The 20,139-nt window shown below is 37.9% G+C and overlaps 1 protein-coding gene across 2 annotated transcripts; it reads right to left on the bottom strand.

The window, feature by feature from the left end:
* Positions 1-665: 665 nt before the first annotated feature.
* RNF103 (ring finger protein 103) lies at positions 666-19,552 on the bottom strand. 2 transcript variants are annotated; one of them, XM_070573695.1, is made up of 4 exons: positions 19,234-19,552; positions 16,859-16,998; positions 8,055-8,170; positions 666-2,680 (listed from the first exon to the last, which is right to left on the bottom strand). In XM_070573695.1, exons 1-4 carry the CDS (start codon positions 19,457-19,459, stop codon positions 1,105-1,107), a joined length of 2,058 nt encoding a protein of 685 aa, XP_070429796.1. In that variant the 5' UTR covers positions 19,460-19,552; the 3' UTR covers positions 666-1,104. The 2 variants fall into 2 exon arrangements, with proteins under 2 accessions (XP_070429796.1, XP_070429797.1); XM_070573696.1 differs by lacking the exons at positions 666-2,680; positions 8,055-8,170 and adding an exon at positions 9,606-9,772.
* Between the last annotated feature and the right edge of the window lie 587 nt (positions 19,553-20,139).

Genomic DNA, 20,139 nt, shown 5'->3' with positions numbered 1-20,139 from the left:
GGAGTATGGATTGTATATTAGATATTACTGAATCAATGTTAAATTTCTTGGGTGTGATAATGGTATAGGGGTTATGCAAAATAAAAGTTCTTGTTCTTAGGAGATACATGGTGAAATATTTAGTGGTAAAAAAGCACTTGACTGAATTTATTTTCAAAGGGATCAGCAAAAAAATCCAAAACAAAGCAGAAAAGATAAATATAGAGAGAGGAGATAAAGCAAATGTAACAAAATGTAAATACTGGGTGAATTAGACAGAGAAATGGATGTTCATTGTACTATGTTTCCAACTTTTCTGTAGTTCTGAAATCTTTCAAAATAAGTCAGGGGAAAAAAATAATCTATGTGTGGCTAATACGCTATAGTCGATTTTATTTAGATGAATATATTAAATACTCATAAATGACTTAATACTTAAAAAGAAAAAGCCCACCAGGAAATTTCTTCCCATCACAGCCAGCCAAGCTAAAAAGGCAGACTAACATCGCCTCTGGCTAGTGGCAGCAACGTAATTTCTGGCTTTTTTTTCTCCCACATGAGTCAAGAGTTGTGTTTGACTCGCCTGTGAAATGAACAAACCAGCAAAGCACCTACAGCACTCAGTCACCTCATCAAAGACAACTTAACTTCGAACTTAACTTCAAACACTGGAAAAGCTGGAATAGTCTCATTTTAAAATAATTTATTTCATAGGTCTGTTTTAATTTCATGTCTCAGAGCATACATTATTTAACCAAGAGGTGCTGGACAGAGATTGTAAAAAGGGAGGAAACATTTAGGAAAAGAAACGGCCTCAATTCCATTAGAATTTGATCCTAACTTGTAAAGTCTTGCTAGGATAAATTTCTATCATACTTCTTTTGTGCTTACAAAAAACATTAATGTCTGAATTTCCAATGTTGTAAATAAAAATTTTTACAATTAAGTATGCATTCAATTGACACACAAGGCAACCAAATAATTGTCATCAACATTAGCATAATGTGTATTTCCTGTCACTGCATTAACATTAAACTAAACTTCAAACCACAACAACATTGTGACTAACATTAAAAAGGCAAGCTGTAAGATACTCAAAGCTTATAAAGGACAAATTGCACATGGTTAAGATGGGACATCATTTGACAAGGGCTGGTGTTGTGCATATGGCTGCTTTTTTTTATAAGAAGGCCACCGGCAAACAGGGCAACAGTGTCGGCCCCCAGCCAACCACATCACAATGCAATTCTGATGGAACACATGACCACAAGGCAACCCCATTAGCAAACATCCATTTTCAAAATTCTCTAGGCAAACAACACATTCAGTACAGTGCAGCATATCAGCAGGCCAAGTTAACCAATCTGGTTCCATATCTTCATTAGTGTTATATGATCCATACGACCTCCCCTTCCTTTCATATGGGCTGGTCTGACAATATTTATTGGCACATGAACAAGCCTCAGCATCACAGAGACTTGCTCTTCCTGGAGAATTGTGAACTACGCTTTGTTTATCTTCAAATACTTCCTTCTCACTGCTAAAAGTGTCTGTGCTCTCGCTGTCTGAGTCATTCTCAATATCTTGAGGACCCTCTGAAATTTCCTCTTCAGACTGGACTCCAAGGCATTTAAATCGCCACATTGGCAAGTTTTTTATATAATCAGTTGGTATCAGAGGGTGAAGCCAAAGGTCAGGGAAAGCTAACCGCTCCAAGAACAAATCAGGGTCTTCGTCCCAATCAGATTCTACAGGAAAGTTCTGAAAAGAAGCAATCGGGTGGAAGAGGTAGCTGGTGTACCAGTCCCACAGACTTGATAACCATTCTAAGTTATTGGCATTGACTTCGTCATTGTTGTTGTTTCGCCGTCTCTTCTTCTCAAAGTAATCAATTAGTAAACCATGTCCAAGGTACGTACTGAGAAACAGGGCCGGGTGTGAAGAATAGAACATCCAGTCTGCCCTCACCCATGAAGCCAGTGTGGTTGTATTGGAATATCTCAACAATTTTAAGCTATATTCATAAAAGCTATCTAAGTAAGGGAGCTGTAAAAAGCCCAACACAGGTAGCCAGGAAATAATTAATAGAGAATTATATGTCCCTAAAGTGCTTATGAGAACCACAAATCGCTTTATGGTTGCTCCTTGTGTGATAAACAAGTCCATCCATGCCATAAGATTAACTAGAACCAAGCTCAAAACAAACAGATCATTGACTTCAGGTTGTAATGAGCGCAAAAATGAATCCATGGCCTGAAGGGATATAAATTCGCCTGTGTGGTTTCCATATCTATAAATTCCTTCAGGAGTTCTCAGTATGTATGATGGCATGTTATATACACCAATATCTGTCATATAACTCTTGTTGTCCCAATTTTCCACATTAACAAAAATAAACTCAACTCTTCCAGTAAACTTTATACTTAGTGCAGAGAAGAAAGCTGGGGGTTGGTCAAGGTTTGCAAATAGGTATATCTTTACCCAATATTGATCACTTTTATTCCATTCTTCTTTCAAATGTTCAGCATTATAAATGGTTTTGATCCGAGAAGCTGCATGAGCAGTTATCCACTTAAAAATGTGCTCTACTTCAATCTTGCGTCCACTGTATTCTTTAAGCATGACTTTCCCTTTAGAAGTACTCGTTTGTGGAACAGACATAATGAGTGTGGATCGCACCCAGCCTCTTCTCCTGCAGTATCTATAAGAGAGTAGACCGTAAGTAAACAGCTTGGCTGCTAGATGAGCTCACTTGCTCATCTTCACTGTTGTGCAAGCAATTTGTCTTCCCCCAACAAATTTCTTTAGCACTTGAAAGATACCCTCTCCCCAAAAGCAAATTTCCTCCAGATAATCAAAAGTAGCACCAATACCTAGCAGCTGTATAAGAGGAAAAGCAATCTCTCTTTTTGTAGTATTTTTGTTTGATATTTCTATGTTTCTTTTCTCCTTTTTTTTTTTTTAAAGGAAAGTGTAGCTTGAAAGCCTCTGAGTCAAGGGAATCAGCAAATACTTCAGCATCTATTAGGTACTTACTACTGCACTATGTGTTAATAAGATCCAAAAGATAACAGGAAAATAATTCCTGTTCACAAGGAATTTAAAATCCTATTAAGGAAATAAAACATTTTATAAGAAATATAAAACTGTATATATTCTATTAACAAATAACGTAAAGAAGTTAAAAAAGGGGAATACCACTGGGAGTTTGAACTGGTGAAGATTTGATAAAAGATTTGGGAGTTGAACTAAGTCTGAGAGGATGGTTAGATTCTCATGTATAAAGAAGAGAAAAAGAACCCAACTCAACCAAAGCACCCACCACAATGCCTGATGCACACAGGCACTGCTACAAAGGAATCTGCACAAAAGCTAATCTAGAAAAGAGCAAATCCCATATTTTTTTGTATTCTTTTCTCTCTCTTTAATGAAGACCATGAAAAGGAGTATTTAACATAAAGGAAACAAAGTTCTCAGATTAAGAAGAGATTTAGTCCAAGGATGACCTCCATTTTACAACAAAGTATAAAAGAATTTAACTAAAATTAAATCATTTGTTTAAATTTATCCAGTAGGGTCATGACTCCAATCCTTTTGGAAATGGACAGGTTCTTGTTGTATCTATGACATCCCTCTCCCCCTGAAAAAACTAGATGACGAATGAAAGGCAAGACTGAAAAATGAAAACAACTGTCGTATTACAGTGGAGAGACAATAAGTGAAACATTTTCCCTTTTTTTAAGAAAGTATTTTTTTTCCAAAAACCTACCATGTGGAATTTTATGATATGTAAATGTACTTGGATAAAGGTAGAAAAAAGAAAATCTACCATATGGATACATTTTGTTCACTCTAGATTTGTAAATGATGGAAATAAATGTTTAATTTATTTTGCCATTCAGAATATTGATGTAAAACTTGTATATGTTATGCTTTACTTAGTAAGCAAGCATTATATTTTATCAAATTAAGCATATCACACATTTATACGATCAGATTAAGAGAGAGGAAAGTCTTGATGCATGTGGCATCTGGTTTTATAATGATAAATTTGATTAATTTGATCTTAGGAATTTTGTGATATAATTTAAGATAAGTGAAGACAACATGTTATGTCATAAAGACAAGGTTAGTAATTAAGGACTCTAGGAAACTATCTGGGTGACTCAGAATCACAGACTATGACTAAGCTTCTTGTTGAGCTGATTCACTTCCTTAACAAGATAGATTCCATTAATATCAATATTGCTTTAACTGAAATGGTTTGAGAATTACATATTCCTACAAAATAAAATATCTTATATCCCTTAACATTGTATTTGTCTAATGCAAAATAATTCATTGACATGAATTCTATTTTTACCCTTCCCCCAAAAGCAACAAGTCAAATGCATAAAGATAATTGCCTTATTTACATCTTAAATATCTTTAAGCAGCTTTAATTTTTTAACTGCATATGATACTTGTGATGACCTATTTCTACTCTTGGGCATTCTTTTTACCTTTCTATAACTACCTCAGAGAATATGTGGCTTCTGATTTGTGTCACAAATTAAATGACAGTCTTTCTCATAGACAACCTTAGTCTGTAAAACAGGCAAAGTTTTAGTACATGCATTTCTTCATGTAGGAAAACAAATGTAGTACATGCTTTCTTTTCAGTATCATATATCTTTCAACTTAAATCCTGTTTTTCAGATTTGAAAAAAAACTCTAATACTTATAAAACACCAGGCTACTAATACATATTTATCTAAACACTGGTCTGAAGAAATCCAACACATAAAGTATATCATTAATTTAAAAAAAACACTGCTAAATAAAGACTAATGTACATATTATTTTTTAAGAATAATGTTATATTACCTTGTACAAATATAAAAACTTTTACTGCCAATTTAAAAAAAAACGTTTTGAAGGTCTGAATAAATTCAATGACAATACCATGAAAATATCCTCCAGTTCTTAAAGTAAACCTTTTGAGATCTCTTACAGAATTTAAGAAATAAAAATGATAGAAAACAAGGCTAGCGAGTTTTGGTACTCCAGTTTCTGGTGTGGCATGCTACATTTAAAAAGAAACCTTTGTATTCTGTGCATATAATGCTATTTCTTCAGATAAGGTCATTGGCCTCCTTGGCCTTCCTGGCCTGCTCTCCAACGCCTCCTGCCCTTCCCTGCTTATTCCATGGGCCTCATCCTCGATAGTCTCACCATAAGCTCCCAGGTCCCTGTTTACCACTCAGCTCCAGCAATTCCATGTCCTCCATCCGCTCTTTACTACCTCCCATCTCTCCAACCCCCTGAAGATACACGCCCCACCTCACTTCCCACTTTCTCAAAAAAAAAAAAAACAGGGGCCAGCCTGGTGGCACAGTGGTTAAGTCTGCACTCCACTTCAGCAGCCCAGGGTTCACAGGTTTGGATCCCGGGCACGGACCTATGCACCACTCATCAAGCCATGCTGTGGCGGCATCCCACATACAAAATAGACGAAGATGGGCCCAGACGTTAGCTCAGGGACAATCTTCCTCAGCAAAAATAAATAAAAAAGGAACCAAGAATACATTGGACAGGAAAAGCCTGCTGAGCTATATTGCTTGGTTGGGGAATAGAGGACTTAGGGCCAGGCAAGCTGGGTAAGCAGGGAAAGAAATTAAAACTGCTGCATGCACAGAGTCAGACGCTGCCCAGAGGTGGTGGCCCTCAACGTTCTCAAGGGAATGAAACAGGTCAGGGAAGTACTGCTGAAAAATGGGACCCAGCACATCAAAGGAGGCTGCCCTGGAGCCCACACCAGAGAAGGAACTACAGCAAAGAAAGCAACACGGACAGTGGAGTAGAGAGTTTTGACGTTTTTAAAAATCTGAGATTAAGATGATGACTCAATTATTCCACATTTGGTTAAAACACTTGCTGAATAACACTATTCTCTGCTCAGTTACATCCTGCGTTGACATTCTGAACACTCTTTTCTGTATCTCCCTATTTTGTTCTTCTATACCTCCATAATCCTCAAAAAAGAAAAAAACGACCCTGACTGAGCACAGCTTCTGTGGCAAGAATAGTTCTTATTCTAGTTGGAAGACTTTCCAAATAAAAGGAAACATGACATAACAATATTGAAACTAATACAAAAACTGCATCAAAATCTTCATCTTTGTGATGAAACTGAAGACAAAGAAATAAAAGTACTTTTTTAATAACAAAAAATTATAGCTGCAATCAAGAAAAAAGCAAAGTTGCTCAAAAAGATCTCTTCCATCATAAATAAGAGGTGGGATTATTTGAAGATGAAGACGAAGAATTTGGAGGAAAATATATGGAGGTAGCTTACATGGATCTCTTCACCATTCCTCAGTTAGTATAGAATCAAAAAGAGCTTTTCGAAAGAAATGTTAGAAAAATCTGCACTGAAATCCACTGGGCTCAGTTATGACATTTCTGATGCACTTTGCTTTATAAGAAATTAAATACTAAAAAAATCAAATACTACTATTTCTTTCAGCTTTTTATGCTTATATTGTGCTTAATTTACTTTTGAACTCTTAACATTATCTAATAACTTATATTAGACTGTAATGTTTAATATTTATATTTTTATAAATTTGTTTTTACTTAATATTTTCACGTTACAGTTCTTGAAATGTATTTTTAGTTCACTGATTTTTAAAAAATCAATTCTGAATATTTTCCAATAAAAGAGTGATATTAAGACTGACTTTTGCACTATCTGAAAAAAATCAGAATATCAGCACTGTCACTTATTCTGGTATTGCAATCACCAGTGAGAGAAAAAAAGATTTTTGCTTAGGCTTTTTTTGGGAAAGATGGAATCAGACCAAACACAACTGTCTTTGGTAAACAAAGGACAGAAATGAGAATGACTTTCTTTTCATAAGAATATTAACACTTAGGCTACTGTAGACATTTCAACAAAGGCACAGGAACATGATCAAGGTTCTGGGGGTGAAGACGAGAACGGGAGCTTTGTGGGTACATGAGGAGACTAACTGTGAGTTAGGAGATACAAGAACTTCCCTTCTTATCCCCAGCTCTTAGGGTGTCTTCCTACCAGAGATTTCACTCTACATTACGAGCGAGCGAAACAAGGATAGTGAGAATTGAAGCAAACATGACCCTAGAGGAAAAGGACAGAAAATGTGAGGTCCAGCAGTGGTGGAGGAGCATTTTCTACAGCTAATGGGTTTCTCGTTGTGGTCACATATAAGAGACATAGGCAAGTCAGGCATATCTACCTACATTAGAAACTACCTAATGTTGCAGGATTTTATACATACATATCATGCCTCTCCATCAGCACTAAACAGACCATGCTGGACATGCTAATCTTTTATTAAATATTTACTAAATGAATAAGTAAATGAACGAGTGAGTGTAAGTTGCAACTTGGAGGCACCAGAAATTGAAAAAGCATTTCAAAGAAGAAATAATGGAACAATGAAACAAGAACTAATGTGACAGACTAAATACTGGAGATGATGACAAAAAGAAAAACAAAAATGCCTGCAAAGATTTCTGTCTGAGAAAATGGGAAAAAAAATCCAACAGTAAAGGACACAAAAAGGAAAGGCAGAAAGGGCACATGTTGATTAAAGAAAAAGAGGATGAATCTGAATCTGGACACTTGGTTTAGGGAAAAGGACACATCTAGGGATAGCTGTAGGGCAGATGGAAATGAGTGTCAAAATGCAAAGTAGAGATCAGAATTATGGAAGAAGATTTAGATCAGCACAAAGGTGTCACCTAAAGCCATAAATGTGCAGAAGTCTCTTTGGAAAGAAAATTAAAACAAAAAGGACTGAAGACATACTCTTAAGAATCACCCCCACTAGAAAGAACACAGAAAAACCAAATGGAGAAAAAAAAGATCTCAGAAAGAAAGTAAATCACTACCAGCGTATCAAAAATTATTAATCAAGCACTCATGTAACCAAGAGTATTAAACATTCTAATTAGCTTTCAGTTTAAGCAGGCTTCTAATCTCATTATTTTTATTATATAAAAAAATTCTGGTCAGAACTCAAATTCTAAGAATTGCCTAGTCAACTTACCTGGGGTCACTGGAACAGTTAAAAGTGCCTGTACGTATTCCAAATCTTGACACCTTTTTCACCATTTTCTCCCAGTGGATTTTACCCACCAAGGGACTTCTGTCGTTTGCTATGACCTATTCCCCCAAAAAGAAAAACAAAAACCTTAATTACCTAAAATGGAGTCAAATCAACCATTTGTATCTATAATATAATATAATATAATAAATATAATTGTATCTATAATATAATTTTGTATCTATAATATAAGTTATAATATAACTTCACTTTTTTGAAAAAGATATTCTGTTCCCAGTTCCGGTTTACTGTATCACATTATCATTGCAATTCTTGTAGAAGGATCAGCTGTCCAACCAGAAAAGACTTAAAACACTGATACCATAAACTCCCGCAGTCTCTGGTAGTTACATAGAGGAGTCAAAACCGTATTAAAAAGCCAGCCACATTGTCTACCATGTGGCCTATTCTTTAAAATTATACAAGAAGAAAATGGGCCTTGGAGTCATTTCTCTGCTCTGAAAAGAAAATTTTAAACAATAATCCAAATAAAACTTACTAAAAAATTATGACTTGTGGGTTCAACACGTTCAAGTTTCACTTTTTTTAAAGTATAATTATGGAGCCAAGAGTCATACATATGTTTCTGTTAAACTATGCTTTGACTAAGTCAATACTACTGCTTCTGAACAATCATGAAAGGTTCTAACATATATAAAGAATTACCATAATGAATTCTACATTCTTGAACTTCTACTTCAAATTTGCAGACAGCTTTCAAACATAATTAGGATTAGGAGAAGAAAAAGGTTTTTTAAAAAAGAAAAGAAAGGAAAAAATTGTAAATAAATCTTCGAAACATGTAATGACTCCTCAGCCTTTCTAATCATTAGCACCTTTTCCCTTTATTCCCTAATCTTCCTTCCCGTAAAAGATAATAAAAAAAATTATACATTAAAAACAAAAGCAAAAATAACTAAATGGAAACTTAAAGGAAAGTCAAAAGTTCTAAAAGTCTTCATGAAACCATCTGTTTGATTTATTTTAAGCCCAGGGTATTTTCAAGAGTGCTATACTACTAGTACTATTTAATTCAAAATTACAACACAATACTCTGTGGGCCTCAATTTTTCTTGGAGGAAGGGCCATTCTCATGTTCACAAAGCCTCCAGGAAACTGAAATCCCAGGTAGGTGTGTGAAACGGCTGCCAACAGTTAGTTCCCTGCGAGAGGCAAGAGAGGCTGCAGCTGCCTCATCTGTGGCCTCTGCCGGGAACTCGAAGAAATTTCAAGGGCAGCAGGAGGAGAGAGAGCGCATGGTGGTGACAAGTGACCTGAAGTTTACTTTATGTGCCAACAGATCACTGTCCAATAACCCCAGCCGTATATCACTGTTATTATCATCCTCATAACTACAGAGACATACATGCATTGGTAACATTGTGTAACAACTTTCATGCTTAATAAATAGACACACACACAAACACACAATTTAGGTCATTAGACAAATGGTTTTGATAGTACCTTTTTTTTTTTTTTGAGGAAGATTAATCCTGAGCTAACATCTGCCGCCAATCCTCCTCTTTTTGCTGAGGAAGACTGGCCCTGAGCTAACATCTGTGCCCATCTTCCTCTACTTTTATTTGTGGGACACCTACCACAGCATGGCTTGACAAGTGGTGCCACATCCGCACCCGGGATCCGAACTGGCGAAGCTCCAGCTGCCAAAGTGAAATGTGTGAACTTAACCACTGCACCACCAGGGTGGCCCCTTGATAGTACTTTTTAATGAGAATAAATGACCTTATTGAGGGACACATGAGTTATTATTCAAATGTTCAGATGGCTGAGGTAACCAGAAAGAGGGCAATTTGAGGACATGGTCTTAGTAGGTGGAAGCTCTTCTGAGAAGGTGCACACCAGTTATATTACCCAGGGAGTCCTTAACTTTCACATTTTTCCATGGTCCAAAAGTGCTTTATAAATTTTACCGGAAGAATAAGGGAGATCAAGCAAGGCAGGCATTTTTCTTTTCTTTTCCTACCACTCAAGAGTCAACACAGTAGTTCTTCTTTCCGTCAAGTAATCAAAGAAATCTTGAACTTATTTTTCACATTACTTAGGAAGATGAAGAAGTCTCTGTGCAATCATATCACCACACTCCCTGCCCTTTGTCTTTTTTTAAAAAGAAGTCCCTTTTCACTCCCGTTTCCTGATCAAGGCTGCAAATAACCCAAACGTTTCAGGTGTGTGTTTATAATGACACTGCATCAAGGGGTTAATCAAGAGGTTGCTTTAACCAATGTAGGCTATGGCCCAAAGTCTAGGGGCATTTTTCTATGAGGATCCAGATCACCGCACAGGTATCTTTCACACTTATCAGAGCTCCAAATGCTGGGAAAGGAAGTAGGAATGAGAGGGGGTTGTTCCCAGGCACCCCTGGTTACAGCACAGACAAAAGAAGGTGTGTAGAGAGGAGGGAATATCCCTGAGACAGGTACATGACAATGTTTAACCCCAGGGCCCTATTTATTCAGCAAGTTGTTCTAATACCTGCTTTCAAAGAGTTTAATAAGCCCTCCCTGAGAATGAAAAATTCCCTAGGCATTGCATGAAAGCATTTTATTTGACTCGATAGTTACATTTATGCAATTAGAAATAGCTTTGTCCCATGGCCTATACACTTATATTATTCAACTGAAGTTTTAGCCTAAATTAAATTTGGTGGTGTCCGAATTAAATAACTACTAAAAATGTTTCACGAAATAACTCATCTGGCTGAGTCACACGGCACAACAAATTACTCTAAGCCTATCACCACTGTGTCACATGAGTAAGAGTTCCCAACGTATAGCTCATATCCAAAAGTATGCATGATGAGTCTGAGTGGCATTCACACCACTGGTCTTATTAAAAGGAGAGACACATTCCTTGGCAGTTCAGGACGGATGCTGCATTGTCTGTAGGGAATATTTTCAGAGACTTAGAAAAAAAATGAGATGAAAGTACAGCCTGAGTTCCAAGTGTGGAACAGACTTGGCAACATGGGCTAGAAGTGAAGACACCTTTCCACCCGGCTTCCCAGGGTATCTGTCTCTCTAACTGGTATCCCTACCCTTGCTTACCTTTGTATTTCCTGCAGCTACTACAGCGCCTAACTCATTCGGGTACTCATTAAATATTTATGTTGAACTAAACCATTTCAGCTTTTTATGCTTTAGGAACTGGTTCTTCTACTTCTGATTATACAGGTTCTCTAAAGGTTCCAAGTTTTTGATTTCTATTGTAATGAAAGTCCCTTCTCCAGCAGCCTGTCATCTGGAATGTTTTCTGGACAAATATTAGCATAAATAGTACCTTGCTATGCAACTGCACATCAATATTCTTGACCCTAGTCAGACATAAAAACTTCTAATTCAGCGTATTTAAAAATACACTTTTTTCCAGAAAAAAACTACTGCAATTTTCCTAGGTTACACTTCATTGTCTAACAGAGTTCTTTAGGATCCTCAAAATGCTAGTACCCTTATGGACCATCTCACTCAGCTGGATAAGATTTTTTACTGGTCCACACATTCTAGTAAACCAAACTAAGCTGCTGCATGGCACATACCATAGGTGATTCATCTTTGTGCCCTCAGTGCTTATCACGAGGTTCAGCTGGCACACATTAGATTTCAATAAATATTTGTTAGATGGTTGGATGAATGGATGAAACCTATGGTTTGCTGGTAAATATTTAACGACTAACTCTCCAGAAGAAAAAGGCAGTTCTGATTTCTATCATTTGCTGATTTCCTTGGTGTAAATACTCCCACATGGCTGATTTCAAGTTACCAGCGTGACATCTCTAAACGTGGAGTTGGGAAGAGATTTTAACAATCGCCCTCATGAAGCAGTAAGAGCTTGCTCCAGCACATCACTGGATGGAACTGAGTTGGACAGTGTGAGATGCTAAGTGCCCGTATTTCTGATATCAACCTTGTGTAGTCCAGTTAAACTTACAAAGAAAAACTAGGCTTCAGGTTATTGCCCAGTCCCTTCCACATATATTATAGGTGGTACATTGGCATAAGAAAAAAGCCACACACTTTTGCATACTAGTCAAAACATTTGGCATATCCCTTTTAATATTGTTAATCCCCATGCAACAACATCCAGGCTAAATTAAATAACTCCACAGAACAGGAGGGCTGTGCTGTGATATTTTCTGCATCTCTCAATATTTCATTATAACAGGGAGTTTCTACTTTTAAAATCATAGACCAACCTAAATATATATACGTAAATTATATAAAATTATTAAAAGTGGGGATGAGAGATTGACAAAAACAAAACTCATTGGAATTTAATTATTTCTTTGGTATCCTCACTAGCTGTCTTATGAGTAAACACAAATAAAAGTTTTTCATCAATACAAAATAAAGGATAAAGTGGCTCGTCATGTATTTCACCCTTAGAGTAGTGTCAAGAAAGGAATAAATAGGTTAGAACCTCCCTGAACAAAACCATTGTCGAGAAGCAGAGACAAGCAAGTTTTAAAACAGCTATTAACTCTTTGCAGCCAAACAGGAAATATATTAACATAATAACTTCAGTAAATACTGACCCAAAGATTTATTTTAAATCATATGATTTTCTTCACTGCTACCTCAATTCCAGTGCTGTTAAATTCCTTATGATGTGACAAAGCCAGTTGAAAACAAATATCACTGCCCTTCTTTGAACAAAAGTCAAAACAGAGAAATAGAAATGTTAACATAAGGATAAATCCATAAAATCCCTAAAGAAGGCTAACTTTTCCACTTCAGAAGCCTTTCCACCGTTCCATCTGCCTCTCTAAGAGTCTTTTGAAAGAAAAGGAACCGTCTTCTATTCGTAATGCTAAGAAGATTGGGTGGCAGCAGAATCAAAGAACCTACAACACTGGAAAATAAATAGCTAATGAAAGATACGAGCTGAGGTTAGGAACAAAGCAGGAAAACTCAGAATGTGAGAAACAATAGTCAGGAAAAAACAGGACTCGGTTCTTCCCTGGATTACAAAGCGTATTATCGGTAAAGATGTCCCATACGTATTGTTGCCTTGAAAACTAAATTAGTTCTTTCCACCTCATATTACAGAGAACATAGGACAGACATGGAAAAGCTTGACGTGAAAAAGAGTATCCTAATACTCTGCATTAATGTAAACATAATTCAAGAGCACTAATACATCTTAAAACAATTAAGAAGAGAAAGATCTGAAGACCATTTACAGCTATTATTCAGAAAGTATCTCCTGAGTTATAGAGAAGATACAAATCATAACACAGCGTGAATTAAATAAATTATAGAAACTCATTTTCCTTTGGTAGCGTCATTCCACACGTAGTCATCAAAAAAAGATAATCAACCTAGATTAGCAATCTGTTGCAGAAAAATAATGAACTGACCAAATGATGGAATGGCTAAGTCATGTACATTTTTTCGACTCAGTTATTAAAATCACATTTTCCCTAAATAAGTAAATCCCGACATCCTTTCAGTGACAGGATACACGAAGTCTGAAGTGTTAATTATCAGTTATAGGCCACCTAACTACACTTTTCCTCAATAAATACGAAAGGAAACTATAACTCAGTTGAGTAAGAAAGTGACATTAGAAAATCAAGAGGAAAAGAAGAAAGTACTTAAACATTTCTTACATAGGATACCTAAAATAAGGGTAATTTGAAGAGGATTGAACTGGCCAGGATCTATGCACCCTCACAGATTAAAAAAGAAAAAAATAATAAAGCAAACTGAAATTAGCTTCTTTCAAAATAAATGGAAAAGAATAATTCAAATTGTTAAAAACTGGATTCCTGAAACTTATCTGTTACAAGAGACTAGATAAATACCTGATCTGAGCTGAAAGAATGACAAGCAACCAACAGCATATTTCTCTTGTTTCCAGCAGATATTTTCAATTTAAAAAAAAAAAAACAAAAAAACCGCCAGCCCGGTGGTGTGGCGGTTAAGTTCACATGTTCCGCTTCGGCGGCCCAGAGTTGGCTGGTTTGGATCCTGGGTGCAGACCTACCCACCGCTTATCAAGCCATACTGTAGCAGGCATTCCACATATAAAGTAGACGAAGATGGGCATGGATGTTAGCTCAGGGCCAATCTTCCTCAGCAAAAATGAGGAGGATTGGCAGATGTCAGCTCAGGGCTAATCTTTGTAAAAAATAAAAAAAACAGCCTTCTTTCAAGAGCAGTCCAGAGTACTGAGGACAGGGTTTCAATCTCAGTCTTTTCAGTTGTCTTGCCAGAGATTGTTCTTCCCACTCAAGCCACCCATTTGACAGACGTAAGACACTGGCCCCACGGAACAGAAGCCAGACAATGGTGATCAGTGCAAATCTTAAAGGTCACTGGAAAAATGATTAAGTGTGTGTCCTACTGTACCATTAACACACAGAAAATCATATAATTACATTTTTTAGGAGTCATTTGTCAACTATTAATACCTATGAGGTTTAAAAAATATTTTCAGAGAAAAATAATTCAGTGATTAGGGTCTATAATGCTATCATTATTTGCTCATTCAAGCATCAGCTTATTAGAGAATTCCTTGCCACTGTCTCCTTACCCTGCTTATTTTCTTCTTAGCACTTTCCACTAACTGATGTTATATTAAACATTTACTTATTTAGTGCCTACTTCTCCCAACTAAAATGTGAGATGCCTGTGAGAGAAAGGACTTAGCCTGGTGTATGTTCCTGGTATACTTCTAGGGCCTGGCGCACACACATTTGGTAAATAAACTGTGTGAATTTTATCACATATTAAGGGAGTTTAACCCATGGTGATTTTTAATAAAATATCAAAAAATAGTAGATAATTAATAAGCCAAGAACATATTGCTAATCAGTGAACCAGACTGTGTTTGCTGTCTATAGGCAGCACCCTATACTAAAAGAATTTCCAGATTTTTGACATGGCTTTTCCAAGTTTGGAAGGTGCATCTTTACCCTGATCTCTATGGGATCATTCAATGTGCGGACAAACATTTAGACAGAGAACACAGGGCAGTGGGCATGGCTATTCAACTCAATTTTAGTAATAAAACTAAAATTATCAAAACTAATAAGTCTTCCTCGATCAGACTATCAAAAATAAATATCTGGGAAAAGAAATGGAATAACAATTTACTCATAAATGAAAAGCTTTGAAGACACTACAGTTTATTTTTCTACCAAATAATTAACACAGAAGTAAACTAGAATTTGATGTATAATGCTTAGACAGTATCCAAAGCATCCTAGGTTCTCCCTTTGCTGAACTTAAAAATTACTGAATTAGATATCTGGAGGGTAAAAGGTCAAACGCAATAGGAAAGTGCAAGTAAAGGAAAGGTCATGGATATCCAATGCAATCACCTGACGAATTCCCAGACCTCAACTCCTTAGCCCAGTGGATCACAGTATTATTCCATCCTTAGATGGATACATAATTATTCCATCCTTAGACGGATACTTATTTGAGACCATATGCAACAGATGTATCTATCTACAATCATACTGTAAATAAGTGACAGGACCAGATCTGCAACAAAGGTCTCTGAACCCAGCTTTTTCTACCATATTTTGCAGTCATTATTCTCAGAAAGCAATATGAAGTAACTATTTTGATTTTTATACGCTGAATCAAACTTTGCCAACCCCAGTGTAAATGACAAGAGAAAAGAAATCAGGGTACCCAGGAATTGGTCCTGGTTCAATCATTATAATTTTAGCCAAATTCATGCCGTTAATTTACTTGATATGTCACTTTAAGTGAACTTACATTTAAAAAAATTTAAGTAACTTTAGCCTTGCCCTAAGCAATATTTATGAAATTACATGTTTAATATAATACTGATTCTTCTAATTTACATTAAAATACATAAATGATAATGTGTGCCTACTCATTTATCACACTTTGGGAAGCATAAAAGATGAATTTTAAGGCCCCTCATAGCTCTAAAATTCCAATATGCTAATTAAACCTCACAGTTTTGAAACCATAAGAGCTGGGGTTTAAAATCCTAATCTCATCAATTTCATAAGCAAAGCAAAGAGAACCTCCCACCATTCCACCCACAGCTCTTCCTCTATAGTTGCCAAGTTGGCTATTTCCCTAATGGAAGGATTCCTTTACTTTGACTGTAGGGTTCTTCCTTTAGATACAAAAATTATTTGGATCACCGAATTAAAAACTGCAGTTAACAAAAACTGAGACCACAGTGCAAATCACTAAATAAAAGGAATACATATATATGCATTTCTTACTTTAATGAAGATCTAATAACTAAAATGGATTTGCTTCTGCTGATTCTAAACAAAGCAGTCAACTCTCTTCCCCAACACTTCCTCCCGCCCCTACTCTTCCTTGGTCTCCGAAACCGCTTTAAGAGGATGCTGGAGCTTCCCTTTGAAAACTGAATTATGTCTAAGAAATATGAGGGGCCGACCCGGTGGTGCAGTGGTTAAGTGTGCATGTTCCACTTGGGCGGCCCGGGGTTTGCTGGTTCAGATCTCAGATGCAGACATGGCACCGCTTGGCATGCCATGCTGTGGTAGGCGTCTCACACATAAAGTAGAGGAAGATGGCATGGATGTGAGCTCAGGGCCAGTCTTCCTCAGCAAAAAGAGGAGGACTGGCAGCAGTTAGCTCAGGGCTGATCTTCCTCAAAAAAAAAATAAAAACCCGAAACAGAAATAGACACAAGTACAAAGAAGTGTCACCAACTGGTGAATACTATTTTGGTAAAAATAATTTCACTTCTATCACTGTTTTTGATACCTGAACCAACCAGATGCCATCTTTTGTGTCTTCTACAAGCTCATAGAAGTGCATTTCACCACTGAAATTGGTACTAGAAACAGATTCAGCTGCTTCCTCTTCCTTGAGTGCAGAATACAGCTCACCCTCCATCAAGTCACCTGAAGAAAGGAAAAAACAGCACTAATAAGATTTCAAAAATGCCACGTTCCCAACTTCCATGATTAATTCCATTTTACACTGTTATAAATCATGTGATTGCACTTTATAGAAAAGAAGAGTAGGACCTGAACACACCCATTTAAGATTCATACATTCAGTAAATATGTAATAAGAACCCGCTATATGTCAGACAAAAACGAACAAAACAGACAAAAATCCATCTCCTCATGGGGTTTATAGTCTAATGGGGTCATCACATAATTTATTAGGACATTGCTGAATATATACCAGTCCAAAAAGCCATCACAATATTACTTAGCTTTGTGTATAACATGCCCAGTCTTCAGATAATTTTTAAACAGTATGATTTTATACTCCTGACCTACAAGATTCCGAAATAGGTTTACAGAATTTGCCATTACCACCTGCTTAAAACAGCAACAGGGCTTACGTGAGCTGGAGGTTAGATACGAAAGACTATCTATAAGAACAAACTCCATATTCACACACAAATTTACTATGTAAATTTAGAGCTTGCATCATCAAATAAAAAGGAAAACAGTAATGTCAAATTATTTTACTTTTGCCTTCAACATTAAACAATGAGAAAACAAGCACTGTGTCAGGATAGCAGCAGAACCATCCACAACGAATATTTAAATTATAAAGCTAAATTGCCAAACCAAGACTTCTCTGCTTTATCATGTGTGATCTGAGTCATATTTTTGTGGGCTGTATTCTTCAAATGATATGTGCACTCCTTGTACACTCCAAGTGACACATATTTTTAGGCCCAAAGGAAAGCAACATGAAAGAAAAGTCAAAGGAAAAAAAAACGTGTTATCAAATTATTTTACCATGAAAGATGATTTGGCTTTGGCAGTAAAGACACTTCTTATTTCTAAACCTAAAGAGTTTATTTATTAGACATCTACTATACTCCATTCTCCACCCCCACCCTGCCGCGGTAGAAATAAAAGTCACCATAAACCTGTCAGTAAACAAAAGGCAAAAATAATACACAATTGTATGTTTTCTCTACCGGAAAATGTATCACTTTTACAGAGAGGGTTCCCTCCTCTACCTCAGTAGTGAGATATGAGTTTGATAACCATTAACCTGCAGATTAAGCCCCGAGAGGTAAACTCTGGAGTTAGTATTCTCGTCTATCACACGACCTGGCTACCAGGTACTAAAGAAGGAAAAAATCTGTCTTGTAAAAGACACAGCTGACAGATATACTTGAAACAACAGAAAAGATAACCATCAATTTCAACTGCTTCCTACAGCAACCCAGAATGCCCTTCTCAACCCAACGGACATGCCTCTTCCAGGAAGTGTATCTAAACAAAGATACACTTTGTCCAGGGGTGAAAAAAATTCACCCTATTTCTCACCCAATCCTACCCCCAAACCAACAGTTATTGAAAGTGCATTCTGCAAGATGGTAAATATTCTCAGCACTATTTCAATTCTCTTTCTCAACCCACTGAAGTTGATGCAGCAGGGCCTGTCACACATAAGGAAAAAAAGTTTACATCCGAGATACAAAGGGTTTTTAAAAATCGTGACATAAATATAAACAACCACTTTCAAAACAAACAAGGTAGGCATTCACAAAAATATTCACCTTATTTTTCACCAAAGTATTAAAAGCTAATTCTGTACAGTGTACACTTTCTCTATAAACTCATTATTTAAAACTTAAATCTTACACCTAAATGCCTTTTTGATATTAAGTATTCCAATATTAATATTCAATATCAATATGGAATTTGGTATTCCAGTATTTGATATTTTTCCCTCCGGGTAGCTTGCTATTACTATCATGACAAATACTGCTATCTACAATGTTTTGGGGTTTTTCTTTTCTTACATATCCTTATGAATTTCAACTGACAAATAACACTTTCCAGTTTGTCTAGAACCGGCTGACAGTCTCGAATTTTGAGAAAATCACTCAACTTAGTAAACAATGCTAAGAAGCTGCACTTTGAACTGTTACTTGAAAACAACCTTAAAAAGAAACGCCAACACCACTACAAATAATTCCAGCCCCCTTCTCAAAACTGGGATGCACGTATTTTTTCGGTAGAAAACCTGGGCAGCTCTCGGAGTGGTGTGCTTAAAAGCCTTGCAGGTAACGCCTCATTCCGGCGGACCCCCACGCACGACGAAGTACAGGTCGCCCCCTCCTCCGAGTGGAGGGGACCCCAGAGGAGCCCGATACTCGCCTGACTTTTCCACCAGCTCCCGGACATCCTTCTTCTCGGGCAGCCCCGAGTAGCCTAGCCCCCGGCACTCCAGAATGGTCTTCAGCTTCTTGAAGCTCAGCGCCACCGGATCCACCAGCTGGGTGGCAAAGATGCCAGTTTCATACCACACAATGGCCTCAAAAAACCTAGCCAGGACGAAGAGGACCAGAAAATAGAGGAGCAAGAAAAAAAGCTTCAGCCACATCTTCCCCTGCGTCTTCTCTCTTTCCAGAGAGCTCAGAACACAAGAGAGCGGCGGGTGGAGGGGCAGCCTGGGCAGGGCACTCTCAGCGTGCGGTCCAGCCCTCCGCCGTCACCGTCGGGCCACCCTGGCAGGGAGGCAGGTGGATCGGGGTCTCTGCGAGGAGATGAGGACAAGATGAGCAGCGGCAGAGGCGCAGAGCCTCGCACCGGGCCTTGAGTCAAGAGGCGAGAAAAATAAAGGGAAAAAACTTTAAAAAACCCATCGATTAAACACCGAAAGGAGAGCAGCGCGGGGCGAGCCCGCGGGGCAGAACAAAACGAGGGACGTCTCCCCGGGCCGGGGTCACTGACCGAGGCGACGGGGTCGGTCTCGCAGCACCGTAATCTCAAGGGGGAAGGAGGAGGAGGCCAAGACAATAATTCAGATCCGCAAAGGAAGCGGGGTCCGCGCTGCAGGCCGAGGCCGGAGGGGCGGCGGCCCGGGAGGCGGTTGGGGCCGGCTGGGCCGCGGCCGGGCTCCGGCGGCGGAGGGTCAGGAGGGCGCGGCGCTCCGCCTGGCCAGGCCCGGAGCCCAGCGCGGGGAGGAGCGGCCGCCGCAGCACCGCGCCTGACGCCCAGGCCCCAGGCCCCGCCGGCCGCCCAGGCTCCACGAGAAGCGCGGCGGGCACGGCGGCGGCGGCT

The sequence above is a fragment of the Equus przewalskii genome, chromosome 14, assembly GCF_037783145.1.
Source record: "Equus przewalskii isolate Varuska chromosome 14, EquPr2, whole genome shotgun sequence".
Classification (NCBI taxonomy): domain Eukaryota; kingdom Metazoa; phylum Chordata; class Mammalia; order Perissodactyla; family Equidae; genus Equus; species Equus przewalskii.
This window is presented reverse-complemented; position numbering and strand designations above follow the sequence as displayed.